The sequence below is a fragment of the Barbus barbus genome (genome assembly GCF_936440315.1).
Source record: "Barbus barbus genome assembly, chromosome: 44".
NCBI classification, from domain to species: domain Eukaryota; kingdom Metazoa; phylum Chordata; class Actinopteri; order Cypriniformes; family Cyprinidae; genus Barbus; species Barbus barbus.
Genome location: NC_136722.1, coordinates 12,862,574 through 12,884,565, shown reverse-complemented (window position 1 = coordinate 12,884,565; position 21,992 = coordinate 12,862,574). Strand labels below are relative to the sequence as shown.

Below are 21,992 nucleotides of genomic sequence, written 5' to 3'. Positions count from 1 at the left end.
GCAAATGGGAACACTAATTAACAAAAATAAAAATTAGTAGTTTCTGATCACCATGTTTCGCATCTGAGAAACCCTGGAAATATGAAAAGGGTCCATTGTAGAGAAGTATTAAAAGGGATAGTTCACAAAAAAAAATTTAATTCTGTAATTTACACAACCTCATGTTGCTTCAAACCTGCATGTCTCTATTTTACATTGAACACAAATAAAGATATTTTGAAGAATGTTGGGAACTCATTTTTTTTTTCCAATTGACATGCATCTAAAATTGGTTGGTTATAAACATTCTTCAAAATATTGTCTTTTTGTGTTCAGCAAAAGAAAGAAATGCAGACAGGTTTGGAACGATATGGAGATGAGTAAATACTGATAGAATTTTTGGGTGAACTATCACTTTAAAATATGTAAAGATATTTTAATTATAATCCAGAAGAACTTCATTTGCACTGCGTCTTCTCATTTGACCTGGAGAGCTCTGTAATTGGAATACTTGTCATGAATCTGTACACGAATGACTCGTTCTTTTAATGAAAAGTGGTTTGCAAGTCTATTCTAGCATAATTTGTAAGCACTTCTTTGCAAGGATTTAGAAACTCAGTAAAAAAAAAATCCATCTGTTTTGCTCTGCCAGAACAGACTTAAATAAAAAGGCACTGCAAGATGCAAGAATTGTAATAAACAGATTTTAATTTATCACTGAAAAAAGCGCAACACTACAATCTCAGTGTTCAGAATTTCTTAATATGAAGCAGGACTCGTGTGGTTTCACTTTTGATGTTTTAAATACAAACTTTAGAGATTTTGCATAATTTCTGTACAGATACATGAGAACGTGGACATACCACATCTATAACGTATAAAACCACATCAATAAAACGGTGCAAAAAAAAAAAAGTCCCTGCACATACAAAAATAAATTAATACACTTTATCCAGTCACCAGTCTTGTGGAAAGCCTGTTGGAAAAGATCTGAACACACTGGCAGTGCTCTGAAACAGTCCGTCACACCACTAAGTGAATCGCACATGTATTTACAACAGACAAGAGGTAAAAGTGTGCTAAACTAAATCTTATTTATTCTGACAGCTTATTCTTAATCCAATATGCATCTGTAGATTTACATAACAACAAAAGGAAAAGGGGGAAAAACAGGTGCATTTACAAGACCACAAAATCATCAAGTAGGCTTTTTTCTTTTTTGTAACTTCAAACACCAGACATGTTCATCAAAATGTTTACAAGACTCAAAAGAGCTGAGAATTTTGTACAGTAGTATAAAAACATTTTGCCAGTTGAGCGTTAGAATATGTTACCTTGCGGCCAACATGCAACGAATGCAAATAAATAAAAAAGGAATAATAGAAAGTTGGCTTCAAAAATGATCAATGCAGCGCAAACATTCAAAATCAGTTTTTTTCAGTGTAGTCACTGTACAGGCAGAGATCTTTGGGAATCTCTGAACTGGTATTGCCTGAGCGACGCCGATTGGTCTCAAATCATTTCACAAAAAAATGGATCAACTGGAGGAAAAAATAAAAAGGGAAGGAGAGAGAGAGACTGGCAGCGTCTCCAGCGCGCAGCCCCTCGCTGAGAGCTTGGAGATCGGGGCCAGGCACTTGGGTTTAGGGCCTGGTCTGTGTGTCCTGGCTTGAGAGGTAGTTGCTCTTCCAAGAGTGCAGCAGGGTCAGTGAGACAGTTTGTGGACCTTTGGGACGCCTCCTCACAGGGGAAGCTCAAGATCAGGATGCAGAGAAGGCCTTCATGGTGCACAAATGTCTGATCGCTTCAGCTTTGAAATATTTGACGCCTTTAAATACACGTACGGACAAATTGAGTTTATCGTTACGTGTTTCTTGTTAAAGGGGTACAGAGAGGTAACAGCAGTGAGCAGATACTGTTCCAGAGGCATCTCCATCTTACAGTCCCCATCCGAGACCTCGGTCTACGCTTTCCACCAACAGCGACTCGCACCAGCATGTCATTTTCAGCACACTGGCAGGGTGAGAGAGACCACGTGTGTGTGTGTGTCACATATGTGTGTGAGCCTGTCCTTTGGCCCCCATGGGATCCAGTGCGTTTACAGCAAGTGATTTACTCAAACTCAGTGCAGCATGTTGTTTGCCAGATGGGCATCAAACTGGCAAGTGTGTGTACATATGAAGGCTGGTGCTGGTGAGGGTTTCGTGCGGTGGTTGAATGTTCTGGTCTTGCTGCTCAGATTGCAAGCCTCTTGGGGTGGGCAGATGAGAGGGATCCATAAGGCAGAACTCCTCCAAAATGTTGTTTTCTACATCAGGTCTTCTCCTGTCCTGTCACAGACAAAGCCTTCTCCCCCAGTCTCTGAATAAAACACAAGCACAATTTCAATAAGTGATCCTCAAAATCTATAAAATAAAATACAGAAAAAATGACCTATTTTATTAATATAAAAACATACAATTATATAAATACAATATTATTAATTAATTCTAAATTATAATACAAAATCATAATTATTGTAAATACAATAAAAATAATAAGTATATATAATTATAATAATGCAATTATACTTTATATTATATGTGAACCTGGACCATAAAACCAGTCATAAGGGTGCATTTTTTTTTAATTGAGATAAATAAGCTGAATAAATAAGCTTTCTATTGAAGTATGGTTTGTTAGGATAGGACAATATTTGGCCGAGATACAACTGTTTGGAAATCTGGAATCTGAGGCGCAAAAAAATCGAAATATTGACAAAATCACCTTTAAAGTTGTCCAAATTAAATCCTTAGCAATCCATATTACTAATCAAAAAATAAGTTTGGATATATTTACTGTAGGAAATTTACAAAATATATTCATGAAACAAGAGCTTTACTTAATATCCTTATGATTTTTGGCATAAAAGAAAAATCGATAATTTTGACCCATGCAGTGTATTGTTGGCTATTGCTACAAATATACCCGTGCTACTTATGACTGGGTTTGTGCTCCAGGGTCGCATATTATAATATTAATATTATACTATATTGACATTATATAAAATTGTAAATGTTATATAATTTTACTTTCTTATAATTATTATTGTAAATGCATTCAATTAATAAAATATAATGCATATGTTAACACACACACACACACCTATATGTAAATTATATATATGTATATATGAAAAAATATGTCTTATAGCATTTTAATAATGTAATACATTTACAATAATAATTATCATAAAATTCCAAAAAATAATATATATTACCACAATTATATATTCATATTCATTCATATATTAATTATATACACTTAAAATAAAAACACTTCAAAATCAATCCATGAATATTATAAGTTAATACTTTTGTCTGTTTGATAGTTGCAGTACTAACTCCAGTTTTAGGAGTGTTGCTGTCGTTGTGCATGGCGAGGAAGGGGTTTGTAGTGATGGCTGGCTGTGTGGCGGGCAGGAGGCTGTTGATTGGCAGCTGATGTAGATGTATGTCATTCTGCTGCTGTTGATGTTGCATTAACTGATAGAGCAGAGCCTGCTGCTGTTCCTAAACACAGACAGACAAACAGAGTATGATGAGATGTCTAGACAAAGACGGCACACCCACAGACTGCCCACAGACCGTATGATGCATATTGCACAGAATAGCGGCAAGCATTTCCTCAAAATTGCAATTCCAAGCTGCCAGGGTGCTAAAATAAACTATTCTGAGGAAGAAGTCATTGTGACGTATGAGAGTTTTGTGGCATCGAATCACCAAAAGATAAGGTGTTTTGTAAGCAAACACGCATATATTTTTTGGTCTTGGAATTAATGTATTATTTCAGATTTATTCGGCCCTAAATGTTACATTATATATCATTCAGACAGAATCTAATAACAAGGATCACGGCCAAAATAAGCTGCTGTGTTCATGTTACAAGTCACATGAACAATTGTGAACAGACTCTAGACTGTGGCTGTGTAATGGAGTGTGTGTGTTGGTGCTCCTCTTACCGGTGTAGCCTGCTGGGAGCTGAAAAGCTGCTGAAATTGGTGCTGATGGAGGAGGATCTGTCTGTGCTGATCGTTGAAAAACCTTGCCGCACTGCAAACACATGCATAAACCTTCATAAGCAAACAAAATTTCATTTAAAAGATTTCTTGGCCATGGCCGCAGAAAAGTATTACACATGAAATAAAACCCCTCTGTATACTAAAGTAAAGAGACTGTTATCATAGCTAATGGTCTTGTTTTTGACAAAGGGAGGGCTGTTTAAGCAGGACCTTGCTTAGAAAACATCAGCGGTTCAATCTTAAATACACAATTCTGTTTCAGAGGCAGACATACAGGCGTAAGACCCGCAGGCAAAGAAACAAAATGAGCAAATGAGAAAGAAAAAGGCAAAGCGAGCCAATCCTCACCTGGTTTTCGCAGTGGTCAAGCTGCTGCATTCCAAAGTGCAAGCAAAAGAGAGATCGGGAAGCAGAAAAAATGAAGAAAATATGAATGCAGCACACAATGCCAAGTAGTATGGATGGACCTAACGAACATGTCCAAGTCACAATTCACCCCAAAATAAAATTAACATAATAAATTAAATAAAAAGTTTAATTAAAATAAAGTGCAATATATAAAAACACTTTAATATATATTTTTCTTATATTTAAAAAAAAAAAAAAAAAAAAAAAAAAAAAAGTAAAAGTAAAAAAAAAGTCAGCAAGATTTAAGCAGCAAAACTGTTTTTAACAAGAAATGTAAGTCATGTGACACTGAAGACAATCAGAGGAATAAATTACATTTTATATTAAAATAGAACACTTTCCTTATATTCTTTCATAATAAACATTCATAATATTTCATAATAATTCTGTTTTCACTGATCAAATAAATGTGTTATATATGGAAGCCTGTTTCTGCCACTGAATAAAACATTAAAAAAGGTAATAGCGAGTTTACATCTTGCAATTCAGATTTTTTCCTAAAATTCTGTAATATAAACTCACAATTGACTTTTTTCGAGTTATAAAGTCAGAATTGTGAGATATTATTTCTGACTTTTTTCGCAATTGCAAGTTATAAAGGCCAATTCTGAGGGGGAAAAAGACTATGTTCTCAGAATTGAGTTTATATCTCACAATTTTGACTTACCTCGCAATTCCGTGTTATAAAGTCAGAATTGTGAGAAAAAAAATTCCCAATTACCTTTTTATTTTTATAACATAAAAAGCATAACATGTTTTATTTCTCTTTTGCTCTGGGGGTAAAATATGACCTGGGCAATTTCCTGACATGTTTTGTGAGATTTACACGCAAATCCACATCTTCATCAACACCCCCCCACCCATGTTTATTACAAATCCAAACTGTGGTATCATTACCCTGAAATATGGATCCTCAACCAAAGTAATCAAATGTACTATTTAACAAAAAGGACAGTTTGTACCTGTTACTGAGACTGTTGGACATGGGTAGGGATGCGCTGGTAGCTGCTGAGGGATGGGGCAAGGGGCTGCTATTCTGGGCCAGGTTGGGGGAGGTTTGGATGACTCCGTTTAGGGCGCCCACATTGCCACTCATGGCCAGGTGGTTCCCCTGCAGAGCACCCATCAGACCCGTCACCCCGGCTATGGCAGGGAGGGTCGAGTTGGCATTGCCAGGCTGGACAGCCACCCCGGCCATGCCGACTCCGTTCACCTGCTGCTGGGGGGGACTGTGGGCCGCAGAGGGAGGGGTGGAGAGAGAGGATGTGCTACTTCCGCTACTATGGCCACCAGACAGGGGATCCTGAAAGAAAGAGAAAGAATAGAGAAAGCACAAGAGCATGAGAGAGAGAGAGAAAAAAGAGAGGTCAACATAAGAGAGGCGCCTCCTGTACCTGTCCAACCAAATAGATATAGTATAATTCCAATCAGATTTATGCCACCAATTATCCCATGAATCTGTCATTACGATGCAATTACGTACTAACGTACTACACCATCACATCACTGCCACACACTCAACTATGTACAGATATACATAATATAACACTTGACTCAACTAAAGAGGTGCTCAGTCCCAGCAGATGGCATCTGCAGAGCAGGGGTAGAGGAAGTTACCTGAGTGGGCAAGGGTTGAGAGGACTCTGTTAAAACACTGCTGCCTAGCTGAATGCTCTTGCTGTGCAGCATGTCTGGAGGAGAGAGAGATTTTGCAACTTGACATGAATGCGGAGACCAGATTAGCTAGAGTTGAGCTGGGAGAGGAGGCTCCGTGAGCAGAACAGAGGGGGAGGAAGGGGGTCTTACGGGGGGTGAGAGGTGGGCTCGTGTGCGTGTATGTGTGAATATGTAGATTGGGGTGGGGGAGTGGTGTTTGGGGTGGGATTAGATTGTGACGGTCCAGATGGAGTGTGTGAAAACTGACGAAAAGCAGAAGGTAGCATGTGTGTCTAACCTGCATGAGTGTTGCTGGGGTACAGAGGAGAGGAGGCAGTGGTGGCCGTGGTGCTCGCGGGGGTGAAAGGCACAGAGAGCTGAGCGCTCAAGAGCTGCAGTCGTTCCTTCTTCATGGTGAGAGTTCGGATTTGTTCCTCCAGCCGCCGGTTTTCCATCTGCAGCTGGTGCAGGGATTTCAGCATTCCCAGAACTGGACATAAAAGCGCACACACACAAAACATACGCATCAAGATTTGACAGCAAAATAGAAGTGGTTAAAAACCACCGAGATGAAGCAGCGAACCCAATACCACAAGCCCGAAAACTACACTGGCACATGTGTGGTTCAAGACCTCCAGAAAAAAACTACAACGACAGACTTCCGCTCTCGGAGGATCACAAAGGTACTGATCGGGGGCCAGCAACCCCGAGCGAAATGCAAGCCAGATGCATTGTCAGCAAAACCGCACAACTGGTCTCATATCAGTGGTGAACAGAAACACAACCGTCCTACCGCTTCCTGCTCTGTGCGTTTTGTCAGACTTCCCCCCGTCGCCAGAAGAGCCTCTATCATAACAGAAACAGCTGCTGCTCATTCACACAATTGTGACACTACAAACCGACCTGCTGCTACTGAAAGATTCGCTACTACTTCTACTTAGCGGATCGTGAAACTACACAAGTTACACACAGGCAAAATACATGTAATGGAGCTCATAATTACTGTGGTATTAACAAATGCATCAATTACCCACATTATGGGGATGGATGTAATTACAGCCTTCAAACCGGCATATTATTTGATTGACATGCAGTAAAATAAGATTTATGATGTAATTATTTGTACTTGAAATAAAATATTTTCAGTGAAAGCCACACACCAAGGTTTATCACTATGCACCCTGAGATTAAAATGGACAAATTAGACTGAATTTAAATGTAGCCAGTTTTCAATCACCATAATTAATAAAGGCTTTTAGCGTACTAATGAGAAATTCATTCAAAATGCCTTTTGATATCTCTACAACCTTCTTTAGCAAATCCGTAAACCCTCTCAGCTAGACTATGAAATTGTTATAACAGGAATTAATTGATTTTACATGCAAATTAAAAGTCATCACAATGGTGTTAAGTGGGTTTCCAGGACATTGCTATATGGTTACCAAGTTGTTCTGAGTGGGTTTTAGCTCGTTGCTATGTGGTTGCTAAGATCTTCTGGGTGGTTATTTACCGCCACAGGTTAAAACTGTCAACTTTCAAGTCTCTATGACATTCTGGTCTCTAAATTTTGCTCTGCTTTTTCGTTTAAATGCAAGTTCACCATTTTTTTTTTTTTTTGGCTCCTTTTATCAGCTGAAAATCCTAAATCTCATGTTACTTAAACAAAAAAAAAAATACAGAAGCACTTGCCTTCTCAACAAGCCAAATGATTTAAAAAACCTGGAAGTCTAATCCACCATGTTTTCCCTTGAAATTTTCCCATTGGGTTTTTCAATTTATGAGTAAAATATGTTCTGTATAACTTAACGATACTTGAACAAGTGCATTCACTCACAATCCAAACTTATGTAGTTACTTAAACATAACACCTTCAAAATTCACATTTTCAGTATGGGTATGTGTAATTTACACTGTAAAGAAAAACAAATATTAAAACAAATATCAGCATTTTATATTTACCACAAACCCTGTTTTACTCATAAAAAAATCAAAACAAAAAAACATTATAGAAATCCCTAGGAAATTCCTGAGGGAGCCTAAGGAGAATTAGACTTTGACGTCAGGGCTGCAGCACTCTATTTCCTGGAGGAGTTTGGCAAAGTCTTATACTCAAGCAAGCATTGTCCTAAGCAAGCATTGTCCTAAGCATGCACCACTAACACCAGCACAACCTTCATTAGCTGATCAAACACCCATGCGGCCTTTTGTTGATTTAGTATAATGAAAACCATGACAAAATAAATGTGTCTACAACCTTTTTTCTATGACTAAGACAACATGGTGATGAGAAGACAACTTCATCAAACAATAACTGTAACTATATCAACATGCAATATTGTTGAAAAAATTATTTGAATGTAGTTTAAAAACAAACTTTTTTTTATTCCAATCCATCTATTGGACGGCGCAAACAACTTCCTTTCCTGTTTAATACAATTTTCTCAAATGACAACAATAATTATTAATAACAGTGATTAAAATTGAGCAAAATAATCATGATTATCAATTTACCCATTATTGTGCCTCCTAACCGAATGTGACTAAAATGTTACTAAAATATCTACAGTTCTGACTGACTCAAACTAGACTTAATTGCCCAGACTTTGTCAACTAAAATTTGACTAACAAAAAGCAAGTTAAGTTTGACTACATATTATAAAAGCTAACAAAGACATTTGACAGGACTAATTTAAAAACATAGGTGACAAAATGAACACTAGTGCAGGCTTATGTTCAGGAACACAACAGTAGCATCAGCCATCATTAGAACTGACAGGATCCTATGGCCAGCGCAATGACAACCACACATAACCAAACAGCTCTGTGCTTGAGTTGTGGTATAATGTAATTGTATACAGAAGCAACATGCATCATTATGTGTGTAAGAAAGCCTCTCACCATCTCCTTGTGAGCCCTGTTGTAGAAGGAACTGCTGTCCTTCGTTCCATTGCCGGTCCAGCAGCTGGTCGATGCTGGTGGCCACCGGGGGCAACGTATCCGAACCAGATCCGAGCCCCGGAACCAACGGCCCTGATGAGTCATACCGGATATGAATCCCACTTAATGGAGACCTAAAGTCATTTATAGAAAACAAGTGAGATGTATATACACACACAAGCTCATCAAAATTCATTGTCATGAAATTCAAATGGAAATGCATGTCAGATCACATTAGTACAATTTAATTAATAAATAATCAGCTTTCGCTTATAAATACACACTAGGCTGTGACTATATTAACAACACAGTTGAACTCCTGGTCTGGCGTCCTGCCTTCAGAGGCAGACTCGCGCTCAGTAAAGCCAAACAGAGTTCACAGCTCGTCCAAGTGAGAGAGCCTGGGCCTGCCTCTCTGACACCATAAATCTCAGTACGCTCTTGTTTGGACAGACAGCGATCTGTGTTATTATGAATGCATCCAACCCAGGGCTCTACATCAGGGCTCTCGGGCGAACGTGAATCTATCTCTGGGGTAATTATGGTTGGGCTGAGATCTGCTCCACAAGGCAATAAATCTCCAGCACAGGACTGTGAAGCCAAATCACCCTGCATGGCTGCTCCGGTGCAGATCACAGAAACAGCACATACAGATATTCGCATTTAATCTGACGATGGTGCAGAGTTCTTCTGAATGAGATTCATGGACATTTGGGACACTTTTAAGGCCCCTTCACAAAGAATGTGTTTTTTACATTTAAAAACGTGAGTCACACGGCAATGGAAAATAAAAAATATATATATATATTTTTTTTTTTTAAAGTTGACTTTTATATTAAGCAACCTGTTTTTAAAACGCTGTGTCATGTGCAAAATGCTGTAAAAGATGCAAAATGTGAGATCGGCAGATGAACACGTCCATCTAGCACGTGTACATAGAAAACCATTGAAAAGCGACACTTTGGAATGCAAAAACCTGTTTAGTATGAACGGTTTCTTGTACCTTTAGTATTGAAAATGCTGCCAAGCAAACACAAACTGACAAGCTTGAAATTATAGCGATAGTGTGCTAAATGCATTTCAAACTCACATTTTGACTAAAAAAGACAAAACTGATCTAAAAAGTTAAATACAGAATTACATTTTTTTTATATCAATACTAATATCCATACATTAAATATACTAAAGCAGCAATGAAAGTACACCAAATAAACAAATAAACATACCTTTTCAACCAAACATATTATAGCCCGGAGGAATTGTTGTGTAGTATATATATGCTTCCATATAAATTCGTTTTATATCCTCATTCACAGCCCAAAAAAGGCCACAACTCAGGATACAGAAAACGAATGCAATGTTTCTTTCTGCATTCGAAGACATCGCCGCCACGTCGAACTCTGAAGCCGGTTTGTAACTGCGATATGGACAACAGCTGAGTGCTCAAAATGCCTGCTGTTCGGAAGGCGAGCGCGCAAGGGAGGAAACGGAGTGAGTGAATGAGTGTTCTGTGGGGGAGGGAGGGAGGGCGAGCAAAATCTCAGAGCCTGGAGGAGGGGAAGTCTAGCTCTGGAATGTAAATAGGACTTACCGAGGGGAGAGGTTTGTCTTTGGTGAGTTTCCTCTTCTGGAGAAGCCGAGAGCTCCGTCTCCAAGCTCCTGATCTGAAAGGTAAACAGAGAGCAGTCGATAAGGAGCCGGCGTGAAGATGTGGGCGTTAGAGGAGCCTGGGAAATACAGGGACAGGCGGCTCGATCCAAAGTGAGCCTAGTAGCCATCAGATCTTCCACACAGAAATCCATCTAGGGCCGGCAGAGTGGTCTCTCTGGCAGCTCAGCTTGCACACTGACACCACTGAGTGTGTCACTGAGTCGCCTCTCTCTCTCTCCCCCTCCCTCCAGCTCTTTCTTCCCCATGGAGGCTCCCATCACCCTGCCTGCAGGCCCCATGCCAGACACTGCTTTTCATTTTCTGCAGTGAAAGTAATGAATCACATATGCGCCTCGCCAAGCACAACCCCCTCCCTCCTTTCTCTCTCTCTCTTTTTTTTCTCTCCCCACCCCCCTCTAGTCACAGTTAGCCAATCCCATTTTTCTCTTCCTCACTGCTTCCTTCCCCCCTTCTTTTCCTTTTTCACCCCGTCTTGTTCTTTTTAACACTTTCCAGCCCACTACCACCTCGAGCGCAGGCTGGCTCCATTGGGGGTGTGGGCACATCAGAACGAGCCGCCCAAGGTCTGGTCTGACTTATTATGGCGCTGACCCCTTGCCTGACCCTGGATCAGCCCGGGGCTGCAGTGCAGACTGGACCCGGAAGCATCGGGTGTCACTTTACAAAAAAACAGTATTTAAGTGAAATATATATATTTTTAAACCATTTATAAATGCTTTACTGTCACTTTACTGTCAAAATGTAATGCATTCTTGGTAAATAAATGTATTCAATTCTTTTTTTTTTTTTTTTTTAAATCGCACTAAACTTCAGAACGAATATATCTAAAAATGTCCACATATAAGCCAAATCATTAACCTGTTCAATATATATGCCCTACTATATAAGTGCTTCGCTGTAAACTAATGCCAGACAAGAGCTGGGCTTATGCTAAGAGCATGCAAGCTTTGCAGTCTCAAGCGGTGGTCTCTTTAAGGACGGGTATTCTTCCTCCTATTGTTAGTCAAATGACCCCCTAACCTCTGTTTGAGGAGAAGGGCATGACTGATCCATTATTCCTCAAAGGCTGCGTTCCCCTTTTTTCCTCTCTCCCTCTTGCTTTCAACCGGTCCCCACCCCAACCCCCATGACAGGGTCCTGCAAGCCCATTCGCTCATGACTGAGACCCCCAGGGTTTAGGCAGGGTCCCGGGAAAGTGTTGAGTGGTCTGGGATGGAGGGAGGAAGGAGGGAGAGGCTGAGTGTAAGGTAAGCCTGCCTCCTAAACCCAGGTCAATCCCCTCTGTGTCATCACTGTGGTCATTGTGCAGATTAATGAAATGTTTGAGTGGTAGCATGCTTCATTTAACAGGTATGCACACTTTCAGCTTTCTGTCCCGGGGAGTTTTGTTCTCTGCCTCTCCCTCTCTCTGCGACCTGAGGAGGTTAGGAGGGGGGGATACAGCTGACCACACATTCCATATGCACAGGGGAGCGGAGAAAGAATGGAAGGATGAGGAGAAATGGGGGAAGAGAGCGCAGGAAGCAGGAGGAAAGGATTTGAGAAGGTAATCCTGCGCCAGTGGGAGGTACCGGCTAAAGATCAGCGTGGTTCCTCGTCTGTGTGTCTCACCTGCCGGGGAGCCCTCAGACTGGGCGATCAGTGCAGCCATGGCAGAATTCGGATTCAGCCTGTTTCCAAACATATGGGATGGCGCCAGGTTAAAGGATCCCGGTAGAGAGTTTGACTAAGGAAGAAACGCATAAAGAGAGTTAGACTATGGAACACTGTCAAATTCTAAATACTGATGGAGCATAAGTATGCGTCTCTGCATGCGTGTATATGAATGTGTGCGAGAGTGTTGGGCCAAAGAGCTGGATGATAAAACACCATGTTAGCTGTATTTCCTGTGAGCCAGGAGAATTGGCTGAGCCTGCAACAGCAGATCCACAGTGCTGAACAACATACAGACCATGTGCTTCTGCAGCTAATTATTTAATCCAATTAAGCCATTTCCCTAATAATGGTTGGGATTGGTTGCGGTGTTGCTTCTGAGGAAACGGCATATGTGCAACAACAAACTTGGTGCATGGTGTAAACCACAGAAAGGTTCACATGATTTGCACTTAACACTTTTGCAGTGGAACAGTGTTGTAAATAGCAGGGAATTGTTGGGAAAGTTGAAGAATTTTTACTCAAATTTTACATAAATATATATGATTACTCATTTATTCCAATTTACAGACAACACTACCATTTATTCAGCAAGGATGCAGTATATTGATAAAAGTAAAGACATCTATTCATTAGAAAATAATTCTATTTCAAATAAATGCTGTTCTTTTGAACAAAGAAAAAAAATCCGGAAATTCTTTTTCACATCTTCCACAAATCGCTGAAGCAGCATAACGGTTCAAAATTGGTAAAAATAGTAAATGTCTCTTGAACACCAAATTAGCTTATTAAATGATTTCTGAAGGATCATGTGACATTAAAGCCTGGAATAAATGCTGCTGAAAATTCAACTTTGCCATCACTGGAAAAAATTACATTTTAAAATATATATTAAAATCAAAAGTTATATTTCACAATATTAATGTTTTTACTGTATTTTCCATCAAATAAATATAACCTTGGTCCTTTTGAAAAAGAATGCATACAGTCATGGACATACAACACATCCTAAATATTCGGTCCTTTCACTCACTGCTTATTTTCACAAAATGAATAAATTCTTTCCTTTTCCTTTACTCGCTTTATCTACATAAAGGCCTTAACACTGGCTGAAATGACAATGTATTGGATTTCTTGCTCTGTTACTACAGAATAATGTCTTTATGTCTAACTTAAAAGATTTCTGACCATATTGGAAACCACATCTACAAGTGACCAGTGAATAGACAACCGTACAATGCCAACGTATAACCCAACCTTGAAAACATGCTTCCCTTTATGGATCTTCTGCTAACAACTAAAGGAAATAAAAATGTGATTTATGGTAATAAGACAGAGCAAAAGGTACTTTAATCCTAAACATGACATTGATTTTGAACTGCCTTAGCTATTCAAAAAAAAAAGTTTAATAAAAATTTAATTATAATAATAATAATTAATATTAATGGTATGGCTAATATTCTTCTCTCAAGTCTTTTTTTTCTACAAAAAAAAAATAAAAAAAAGATATCCTACATTCCCCTGGCCCCTCACGGCCCCGCAGGCCCTCCCCATTTCTCAGACTCCTCTTTCAGGCCATGTGGAGAGAGGAGGGAGCATGACCAGTGTGAAGAGAACCCCTCATCCCACTACACAGCTCTCTGTCCAGCCTGTCAGCCCTCATCCCATCAGCGAGCCGGGCTCAATGCGCCCGCACAGGGAAAAGAGGGACAGCCGGATTGTTTGAGGCTTAGGGCTCTCAGCACCATTGTGGAGGTTAACGAAGAGTGGGACAGAGGTGGGCCTAGGGGGTGTGCGCTGGGGTCGAAGGTCACTGCTGCATTGCTTGCAACCACTGAATTTTTTCAACCATTCTTCAATCCACAAAGGGAGAGTTAGGGATGGAGAGGAAGAACAAAATATTGCAAACATCTCAGGGACAGTCATGCTGACGGAATAAAGGATAATTGTTTGCACATATTATATTTGATAAAACACCATATTAGATGTCTAATAAAAATGTATTCTATTCCTGACCCAGGACATAGTTTTAAAAACATCATCTGTTTACTGATCTGCTAACTACAACCTAGTGAAGAAAAAAGCTCATTGTATTAAATCTCCCATGCCATAAAGCTTAGGACTAATGGGGGATATATATTTGCAAGCGTGCGTAAGGAGGGGCTGGACTGCTGGGAGCCCTGCAGCATTAAGGCCATCAGTGGGTCTACTTCATCTCCTAATGTAAGGCCACCCTGCCTGCAGAGAGGGCAGATCTGCACAAACAAAGCCCTGTTGCCTGGAAACGAACGGTTGCTACAGCAGCGCAATCAAGACAAAGATGCTCAGGAGAGCGGCAGAGACAGTGCTCAGTCTCTAGTGCGCTTCCAAAGGGCCCATTTGGAGCTGCGCTGGGAGAATGACTTGACTTTATTACTGTCATCTGAACACATGTCCGTCCATGTGTGGGAAGGATTCTAAAGTCACTGATTCATAAAGGTATTTATTCACAATTTTTTGTAACATTATGCATTTATTCAATATTTCCTCGAAATGTTTCTTGAGCACCAAATCAGCATATTAGAGTGATTTCTGAAGGATCACGTGACAATGAAAAGTGGACTAATGCCTGCTGACAATTCAGCTTTGCCATGACAGGAATAAATTCAATTTAAAATGTATAAAAAAAAAAAAAGCTACTTTAAACTGCTTTTACAGTATTTTTTTTCCCATCCAATTAACGCAGCCTTGATAAGCATAAGTGACTTCTTTTAAAAACTTTTAAAAAAAAAACCTACCAACCTCAAACTCCTTTACATATATGAAATTACTGACTCAAAGCAATAATAATACAGCCAACATAAGGCCAATTACGGCACTTTTCTCACAGTGTCATTATGTTTATTTGACCACACATACTGCTCTGACTAGCTAATGCAAAAACAATCGAAACACCCTGACGTTCATCCGTTTAGACCATATACTTAAGCAGCCTAGTCATAAATACCCTAAATGACTCAAAACACTGTCTTTCAAGAGCTGAAAAATTAGGTCTGAAGTGACTAACTGTACTTCTCACACTGACATGTTATGTGGCCCTAACACGGCCTCCCTCATACTGTTAATATACTGCAGCAATTATATAAATATTGCATTAGCACAAACCCTGGCACTTGCAAACCAAATTCATTTGTTCTGTAGAAAGAAAAAATCCTGTCACGAAGAAAACTACGAGTTACTTAATTCATAAATAGCTGCACCCAACGTTTACATCTGAGCCTTTTAGGAGTTAATTACTATTTGTGCCATGAACATGCTCAAACAGCATTTATCTTGATAAAACTGGAGCAAATTAGCACACAGTACAAAGATGATGAGTATAATTCCATTTAATTGGTTAATTTTGTGAGAGCTGATGTATAAAGGATACGTGTGAGCTGAAAGCTCTGTGCGATTATCAGTACAATCTTTCTTTGTGGATGTATGTTGCTTTTTAAAATAAAATCTAGGTATGGGCTTTTTGCAGATATACACTTCTGTTAAAATGTTTGGTGTTGGTAAGATTTTTAAATGCTCACCAAGACTGCATGCATTTAATACAATATTTTTGTATTGTATGTATTTTGAAATATTATTACAATTTCAAATAATTTATTCCTGTGATAGCAAAGCTGAATTATCAGCAGTCATTACTCCAGTCTTCAGTGTCACATGTTCCTTCAGAAATCATTCCAATACGCTGATTTAGTGCTCGAGAAAACCATTCTTTTTAATTGTCAATGTTTAAAACAGTTATGCTGCTTAATATTTTGGAAAAGTAATACATTTTTTTCAGGATTCTTTGATGAACATTAAGCTAAGATGAATAGAATTTATTTGAAACAAATATTGAAACATGTCTTTACTTTCACTTTTGACCATTTTAACAAAAGTATTAATTTCTTTAAAAATCTAAAAAAAAAAAAAAAAATCAAACTGACCCTTAAACTTTTGAACTGTATCATGTTTGCAAATTAATAAATTTGAACTTTTTTCATTTTTTAACCAAAACAAAAACACCACATAAATATTTCATTTAGCCTGGAGTCATTCATTTGCCCATTTCCACAAAACCAAACAGGTATTGAAATAATCAAACAATCACATACAGAGTAAGTAGGCTACTGAGCATGAATACATAATAAGGTCCATTAAACACTCACATGTGTGGATGAGGTGCTGGTGAACGGGGCGGTCGGGGGCAGAGAGGTGAGAGTGGTCATAGAAGTGACCACTGACTGATGAGCAGGTAACTCAGAGTTGGATCCGGTCAGAGACCCTCCAAACACAGCACTGGGCAATGGGCAGGCTACATCGCTACTGCTGGAGTACGGACCTGCAAAACGACAGCAATTACAGCAAATCATTAAAGTAAAACAGCACACTTTCAATGATAATCACATGGCCAAACAGTCTCTTTTGATTCCCACCGAGTCAAAAATTACATTGTCTTGTTTATCAACAGGAGATCTGGCATAGGAACTGGGGGATGCGAAACAAATCAACGCAGGTTATGACCTGTAATCTCGTGGTAAAAGCAAAGTTTTAATAGCTGTAAGGGCAACCTCTGTCCTCCAATATACCTTCACTGGTTATCCATCTATCTTTCACGCTGCCCCTGAGATGAACTTTGTGGACTTTGAATGGCCTGTCTGACCAGGCCCTCATCACAGCAGACTTCGAGAGCGAGCACAAAGCATTTCGGAGTCCTCTCAACATGCACTCTGCACCGGCCTCCCGGTGACCCAGAAAACAGTTCCCTGAATCTGACGACTCACTATTTCTTCTGTAAAAATGACTGAGGGCTTTTCAGGCGGGGCTGGGAAGGAGTGCGGCCCATTCATATTTATGTGCCGGTTCATGACATGCACACTGTTTGTTGTTGCTGTTGTTTTATTGATTTTTTTTCCCTTTTCTCTCTCCCTCCTCCCCTGCCACCATCTCAAATAAACCCAGCTGATGGCCCAGGCTGACCCATTGCAGGAACGAGAGAGGCTCCCTTGCCACATAAAGGAATGAATGGCTCGCGGCAGTCTACATTCACTGGTGAAACAAGGAAACATTGTTGTACCACGTGAAGCATTTACAGTACCAAGCTCCGAACTCCACACAGGAAATATGTAATAGAGAAAGGTAGCTTAGACATCGCTGTGTCACGGTTTTCCATTTAATCCCAATTGGTTTTACTTTTGGGAGTTTTGTGAATACCAACAGCTAACTTGGCTCATTAATGATTAGATTAATCTTTAAATCATAGTGTTGATCTGGTAATCTGGTTAATAATTAACATTTCAGAAAAGGTCAACCAACGGAGCATTTGATTAGAGGTTACAAGACATGAGCGACCAAACAAAGCAAGGACAAAGATCCTGTTATCTGGTGCTGATCGAACGGGCCCGATCAATCAGGACTTAACATCTCCTCCTGAAACCCCTCTTATCAAATCAGAGGAAGAGAGGGGAAATTTCTAATTAGATTAGCCAGCATTTCAAGTCAAACCCGTCTCCTCTCTCAGCAGAAAATCCATGTGAGTTCAGAGGGAGGTTAATGACAAGGCTCAGAACCTGATAAGGATCCTTGGCACTTTCCTTGTGGACGGAGAGAAGAAAGCAGGGACTGATTCAAGGTATTGTTGCATGCCGGCAGAACATATTTAGGCCTTTGACGTGGCAGATGTTTTTAATTTAAATGTGGTATCTTGAGCAGTGATCGATGTCTTGAAGTGTTTTGCGTTGGGTTACTAGCTTCAAGATGTGTTCTATCACAAGCGAACAGACGGGCTTGACATTTCTAAAGTATACCGACCGAGAGTGAAGATAAGTTATAGCGAATGGCTGCAGTTAATGCAGCAAATGCATGCATTGCTCATGAATGCTTATTTGAATGAACAGGACAGCTGCATAGTTTCATCCTGAGCAATAAAACAAGGCTAAAAGGGATAGAGTTCACACAAAAATGGAAATTGTGTCATTATTTGTGTCAGGTTGTTTCAAACCTTTGTGACTTTCTTCTGTGGAACATAAAAGATATTCTGAAAAATGTCTCAATATTTTGTGTCTATGTAATGAAAGTCAACTTAGGGGTTGACTTTCAATATGTGGATTAAAAAAATGGTTGAAACATTCTTCAATATCAACTTGTGTTCAAGCAGAGAAAGAAAATCACTGTAACACATTAATTTTGCGTTTAAAAACGCAAGACAGGGCAATGAAAACAAAGCAAGGTCTCAAGACATGCGTTTTATAATTTTATCTTATTTTAACTCCAGTCCCACATTTTTAGGGCACTAGAGTGTTTTTCCATTAAAAACAACAACAAAAGATAAGCAGCTCCAAAACTGCCTTTTTGTGTTAACAGCCTTTAAAGGCTGGAATACACTGCACAACTTTTGCCCCGATTTGCAGTCTGGAGGAGTCAACGCTAGTTGCTGAAAGTCAGAATCAGCCTGCAGATTTTGGGCAGTCAGAGTTGACATTTCACAGAAACATTTGTCATGCATCTCCTAGCAACAAAGCGCATGTTTCTGCATGAGTTTGTTGTGTTTGGAGTAACTTCAAAGTAGTGTGTGATCGTCAGTCATTTAGTGTATAATGCCCAGTTATCTTCTGCAACACTAGTGTTTTCAAATCTGTTTAGGATTTAAATGTTGTACAGGAGCATTCCAGCCTTTACAGTCCATTGCACTCATGTGTCTCACCAAGCGTTTCTTTCCAATTTTAGATGGAAACCAACAAGAATCATTCCCCTCCTCTCCAAATAACACCCTATAAAGCCCTACACCCGGCCGGAGCTGAGATGGATGTTTGCATTTAATAATAGTCCCCCCCCCCCCCCCCCCCCCGCGCTCCCCCTGATAAACCAGTCAAGCATCAAAAAAAAAAAAAAAAGCTGGAGCCGTTGAGGGAGGGTGAGACAGATAGATGAGGTGGAGCACTCTGCTGTAGCCCTGCATTAGCCATGGCTAAATATTTACAGTCCAGCCAAAGGCCAGGAACAGGTGAGGGCAGGGACGGGTGGGAGAACAAGTCCCAAACAAACACAAAAATCCCATATGGCCTTAGTAGAACAGACAGTGCAATAGTGAGATATTGAGTGCATAGTAGGGAATGACAGAGAAAAAGACACACTAGAGTTTTCAAGTTCTAATCAGAAGGAAAGGAACTACAAAACAGCTGGATGGTTGCCAAGTAACAGGGCAGCACCACAGATAAGGCTCCTTTAACATTATAGCTGCCATGCACTTATGTCAATGGCAAGATTTAGCAGGTGAGAGAGAGAGGAAGTGCCTGCAAATGAGTGAGAAAGAATGGTGCGACCATGTTTTTAGGTGTTCTGACTCCAGCTCAATGAGCGGGAAGGCCAGTAGGGGTCAGGGCATTTCTACACACTATCTCAAGCCGGCTAACTCTGGATCCCGAGAGAAGACAACGTCAGGGAGGAACAAATAAAAAATTTTAACTAATTGCCTGTTACAGGCTCCTTCCCTCCTCCAGCTCCCTCGGGCTCAACAGGTTAATGTGCATCTCTATGGAGATTCTGCAGGCCACTCTAAGCTCTCAATCAGGTAGGAATGAGGAAGCACTTTAGAGAGCACCTCCATCCACTTTTACCCTAATGAGCTTCAGCACAGACCAAAACAACATCATGCTGGTTCCCAGGCTTCTCTTCGAGAAGAGCGGACCTCAAATGGATTCCTTTTATTTTTTTAAATAAACAGAGATGGAACAAATTGTGATTCAGGGAAAGATTAAGATGAATTACATGAATTGAACAATGCGATATTCAAAAGACCCTCCCTGTGTAATTCCTGAAAAATAATTATCTCAGCCATTTTATAATAGCCTATGTTTATATGCTTCCGTGCACAATTATGAATAAGAGTCCATGAAAAAAGAAAGAAAGCTGGGAAATATTAGGAGAGATCTTTAAGATTTATGAGTAAGAAATAATGTTTACAACCCTTTTTGCATCTGTACTATGATGCATTTCAGAATGAAATGAACTTGACTAGATCAGCTAAAGTGGTCTCAATATGGTAGATGGTTAAAAACAAGAAAGGTTGGTGACGTCAGCTGAAAGTCACTTGAAAGCAAGGATGAAAACATGTTTTCTTTGGAATAATGCATACTAGGGATTAGGGGTGACCCCGAATAGTCGACGATTCAATGCTTCGATAGGAGGAGCCTGATTCGACTCCCGATCTCACAGTCGAATATTCGCGGGGTTATGATCAAACCATTTTGGCTATATGGCGATGCTGAAATGTCTGATTTCACATAGAACTACCGCTTTTCTCCCAACAAGTTAATATACAGCCTATTAAGATAATGCTGTAAATAAGAATCTGAAAAGAAGGAAGCTTTAAACAAATATTTTAACGTGCGTGAATAAATCCAGTCACTCCTATAGATTTAAATTTCACTTTCCATAATCCGTGATCGACAGAGGAGCATCTTGGCGGCAGGGATTTAAATCTTAAATTCAAGACTCAAATTGACACAGGCAGAGTGAAAGACTGGATTTTTTTTCCTCGATCAGGTAGGGTACAAGTGATTTCAAAACATTTTAGCCAGTTTATATATATTGTGTATATAATTTATCTAGTATAAGATGCATTTGGTTGAGTTGGGCTGCAGTAAAGCACTTCATTATAGTGCTACTGAGAGTCTCTTCATCGCGCAGTGCGAGCAGGACAAACGACAATGCTGAATATTAATAACTATGACTGGGGCCGTAATATACATAACATTAAAATGAGAACACTATTATAATTAAACGCTGTGAATTTTTACAGTTTAGTTGCCGTGTTTCTGCACGTTGTTGCGGGAAGAATGCGTCCACAACAGGAGTTCATTCAGAGCCGCACAGACACGTTCATGCATTCAGGGCATTTTGTGCAGATAGCCTAGAAGTCGTGATATTGTTATGTTGTATAAATAACGAAGCATATTCTATATGAGATAAAATATAAGTTAAATCCAATTGATTAAAAACCTGCTATCAGATGCTTCATTCTACTGGTCATCTTCAGCGCGTGCAGCTCAAAACAGAAATGCAGAACAATAACTTTTGTCATATACATAACGTTATAATGAGAGCACTATTGTTAAAAAAAAAAAAAGTGTAAAAAATTAGGTTTAATCTTTTCATCAAAACATAATTTTTGTATCTGCGAGGCATCCGATACACATTTTCCCTGTGTGTGTTAACGTCAATTATGACTGTCGAATGTCTGACTGTCGAATGTCTGACTGTTGAATGTCTGACTTGACTCTTGGTAATGTATTTTTCCCCGATCCCAAATATTATTCGACTATCGGCAAGATTCGAAAATATGAAAATCCTATGAAAATCCTTAGTCGGGGACACCCCTACTAGGGATGCACAACACAGCAGTCCCAAACTGGTTAGTTTTTATTAGTAGATAGTTTTTTCTCTTCAGGCGATATATGTACATGCTTAATTCATATTTAGCATTGAAAACTAATTTTTGTTGATCGTGATAAATCATTTTGCTCAAAAACAAAATCATGATTATTAATCACTGACTGGGGATTTGTACTCTTTACATCTGGCAACCGCAAACATTAAAACTCATTGAGGCTTGTTA

At 39.5% G+C, this 21,992-nt stretch overlaps 1 protein-coding gene across 2 annotated transcripts in view; it reads right to left on the bottom strand.

Moving 5' to 3' along the window:
* Positions 1-667: 667 nt before the first annotated feature.
* LOC306862976 (protein AF-10-like) overlaps positions 668-21,992 on the bottom strand; it is a 49,662-nt gene continuing 28,337 nt past the window's right edge. Inside the window, exons 11-21 of one of the 2 annotated variants that reach the window (XM_079406102.1) lie at positions 16,546-16,718; positions 12,323-12,437; positions 10,632-10,704; positions 9,002-9,174; positions 6,402-6,593; positions 6,065-6,138; positions 5,410-5,750; positions 4,388-4,411; positions 3,980-4,070; positions 3,333-3,530; positions 668-2,340 (exon numbers count right to left, since the gene is read on the bottom strand). In XM_079406102.1, the coding sequence (XP_079262228.1) occupies positions 2,293-2,340; positions 3,333-3,530; positions 3,980-4,070; positions 4,388-4,411; positions 5,410-5,750; positions 6,065-6,138; positions 6,402-6,593; positions 9,002-9,174; positions 10,632-10,704; positions 12,323-12,437; positions 16,546-16,718 (1,502 nt within the window). In that variant the 3' untranslated portion in view covers positions 668-2,292. The remainder of the gene's footprint in view (positions 2,341-3,332; positions 3,531-3,979; positions 4,071-4,387; positions 4,412-5,409; positions 5,751-6,064; positions 6,139-6,401; positions 6,594-9,001; positions 9,175-10,631; positions 10,705-12,322; positions 12,438-16,545; positions 16,719-21,992) is intronic. The other variant, XM_079406103.1, reaches the window with a different exon arrangement.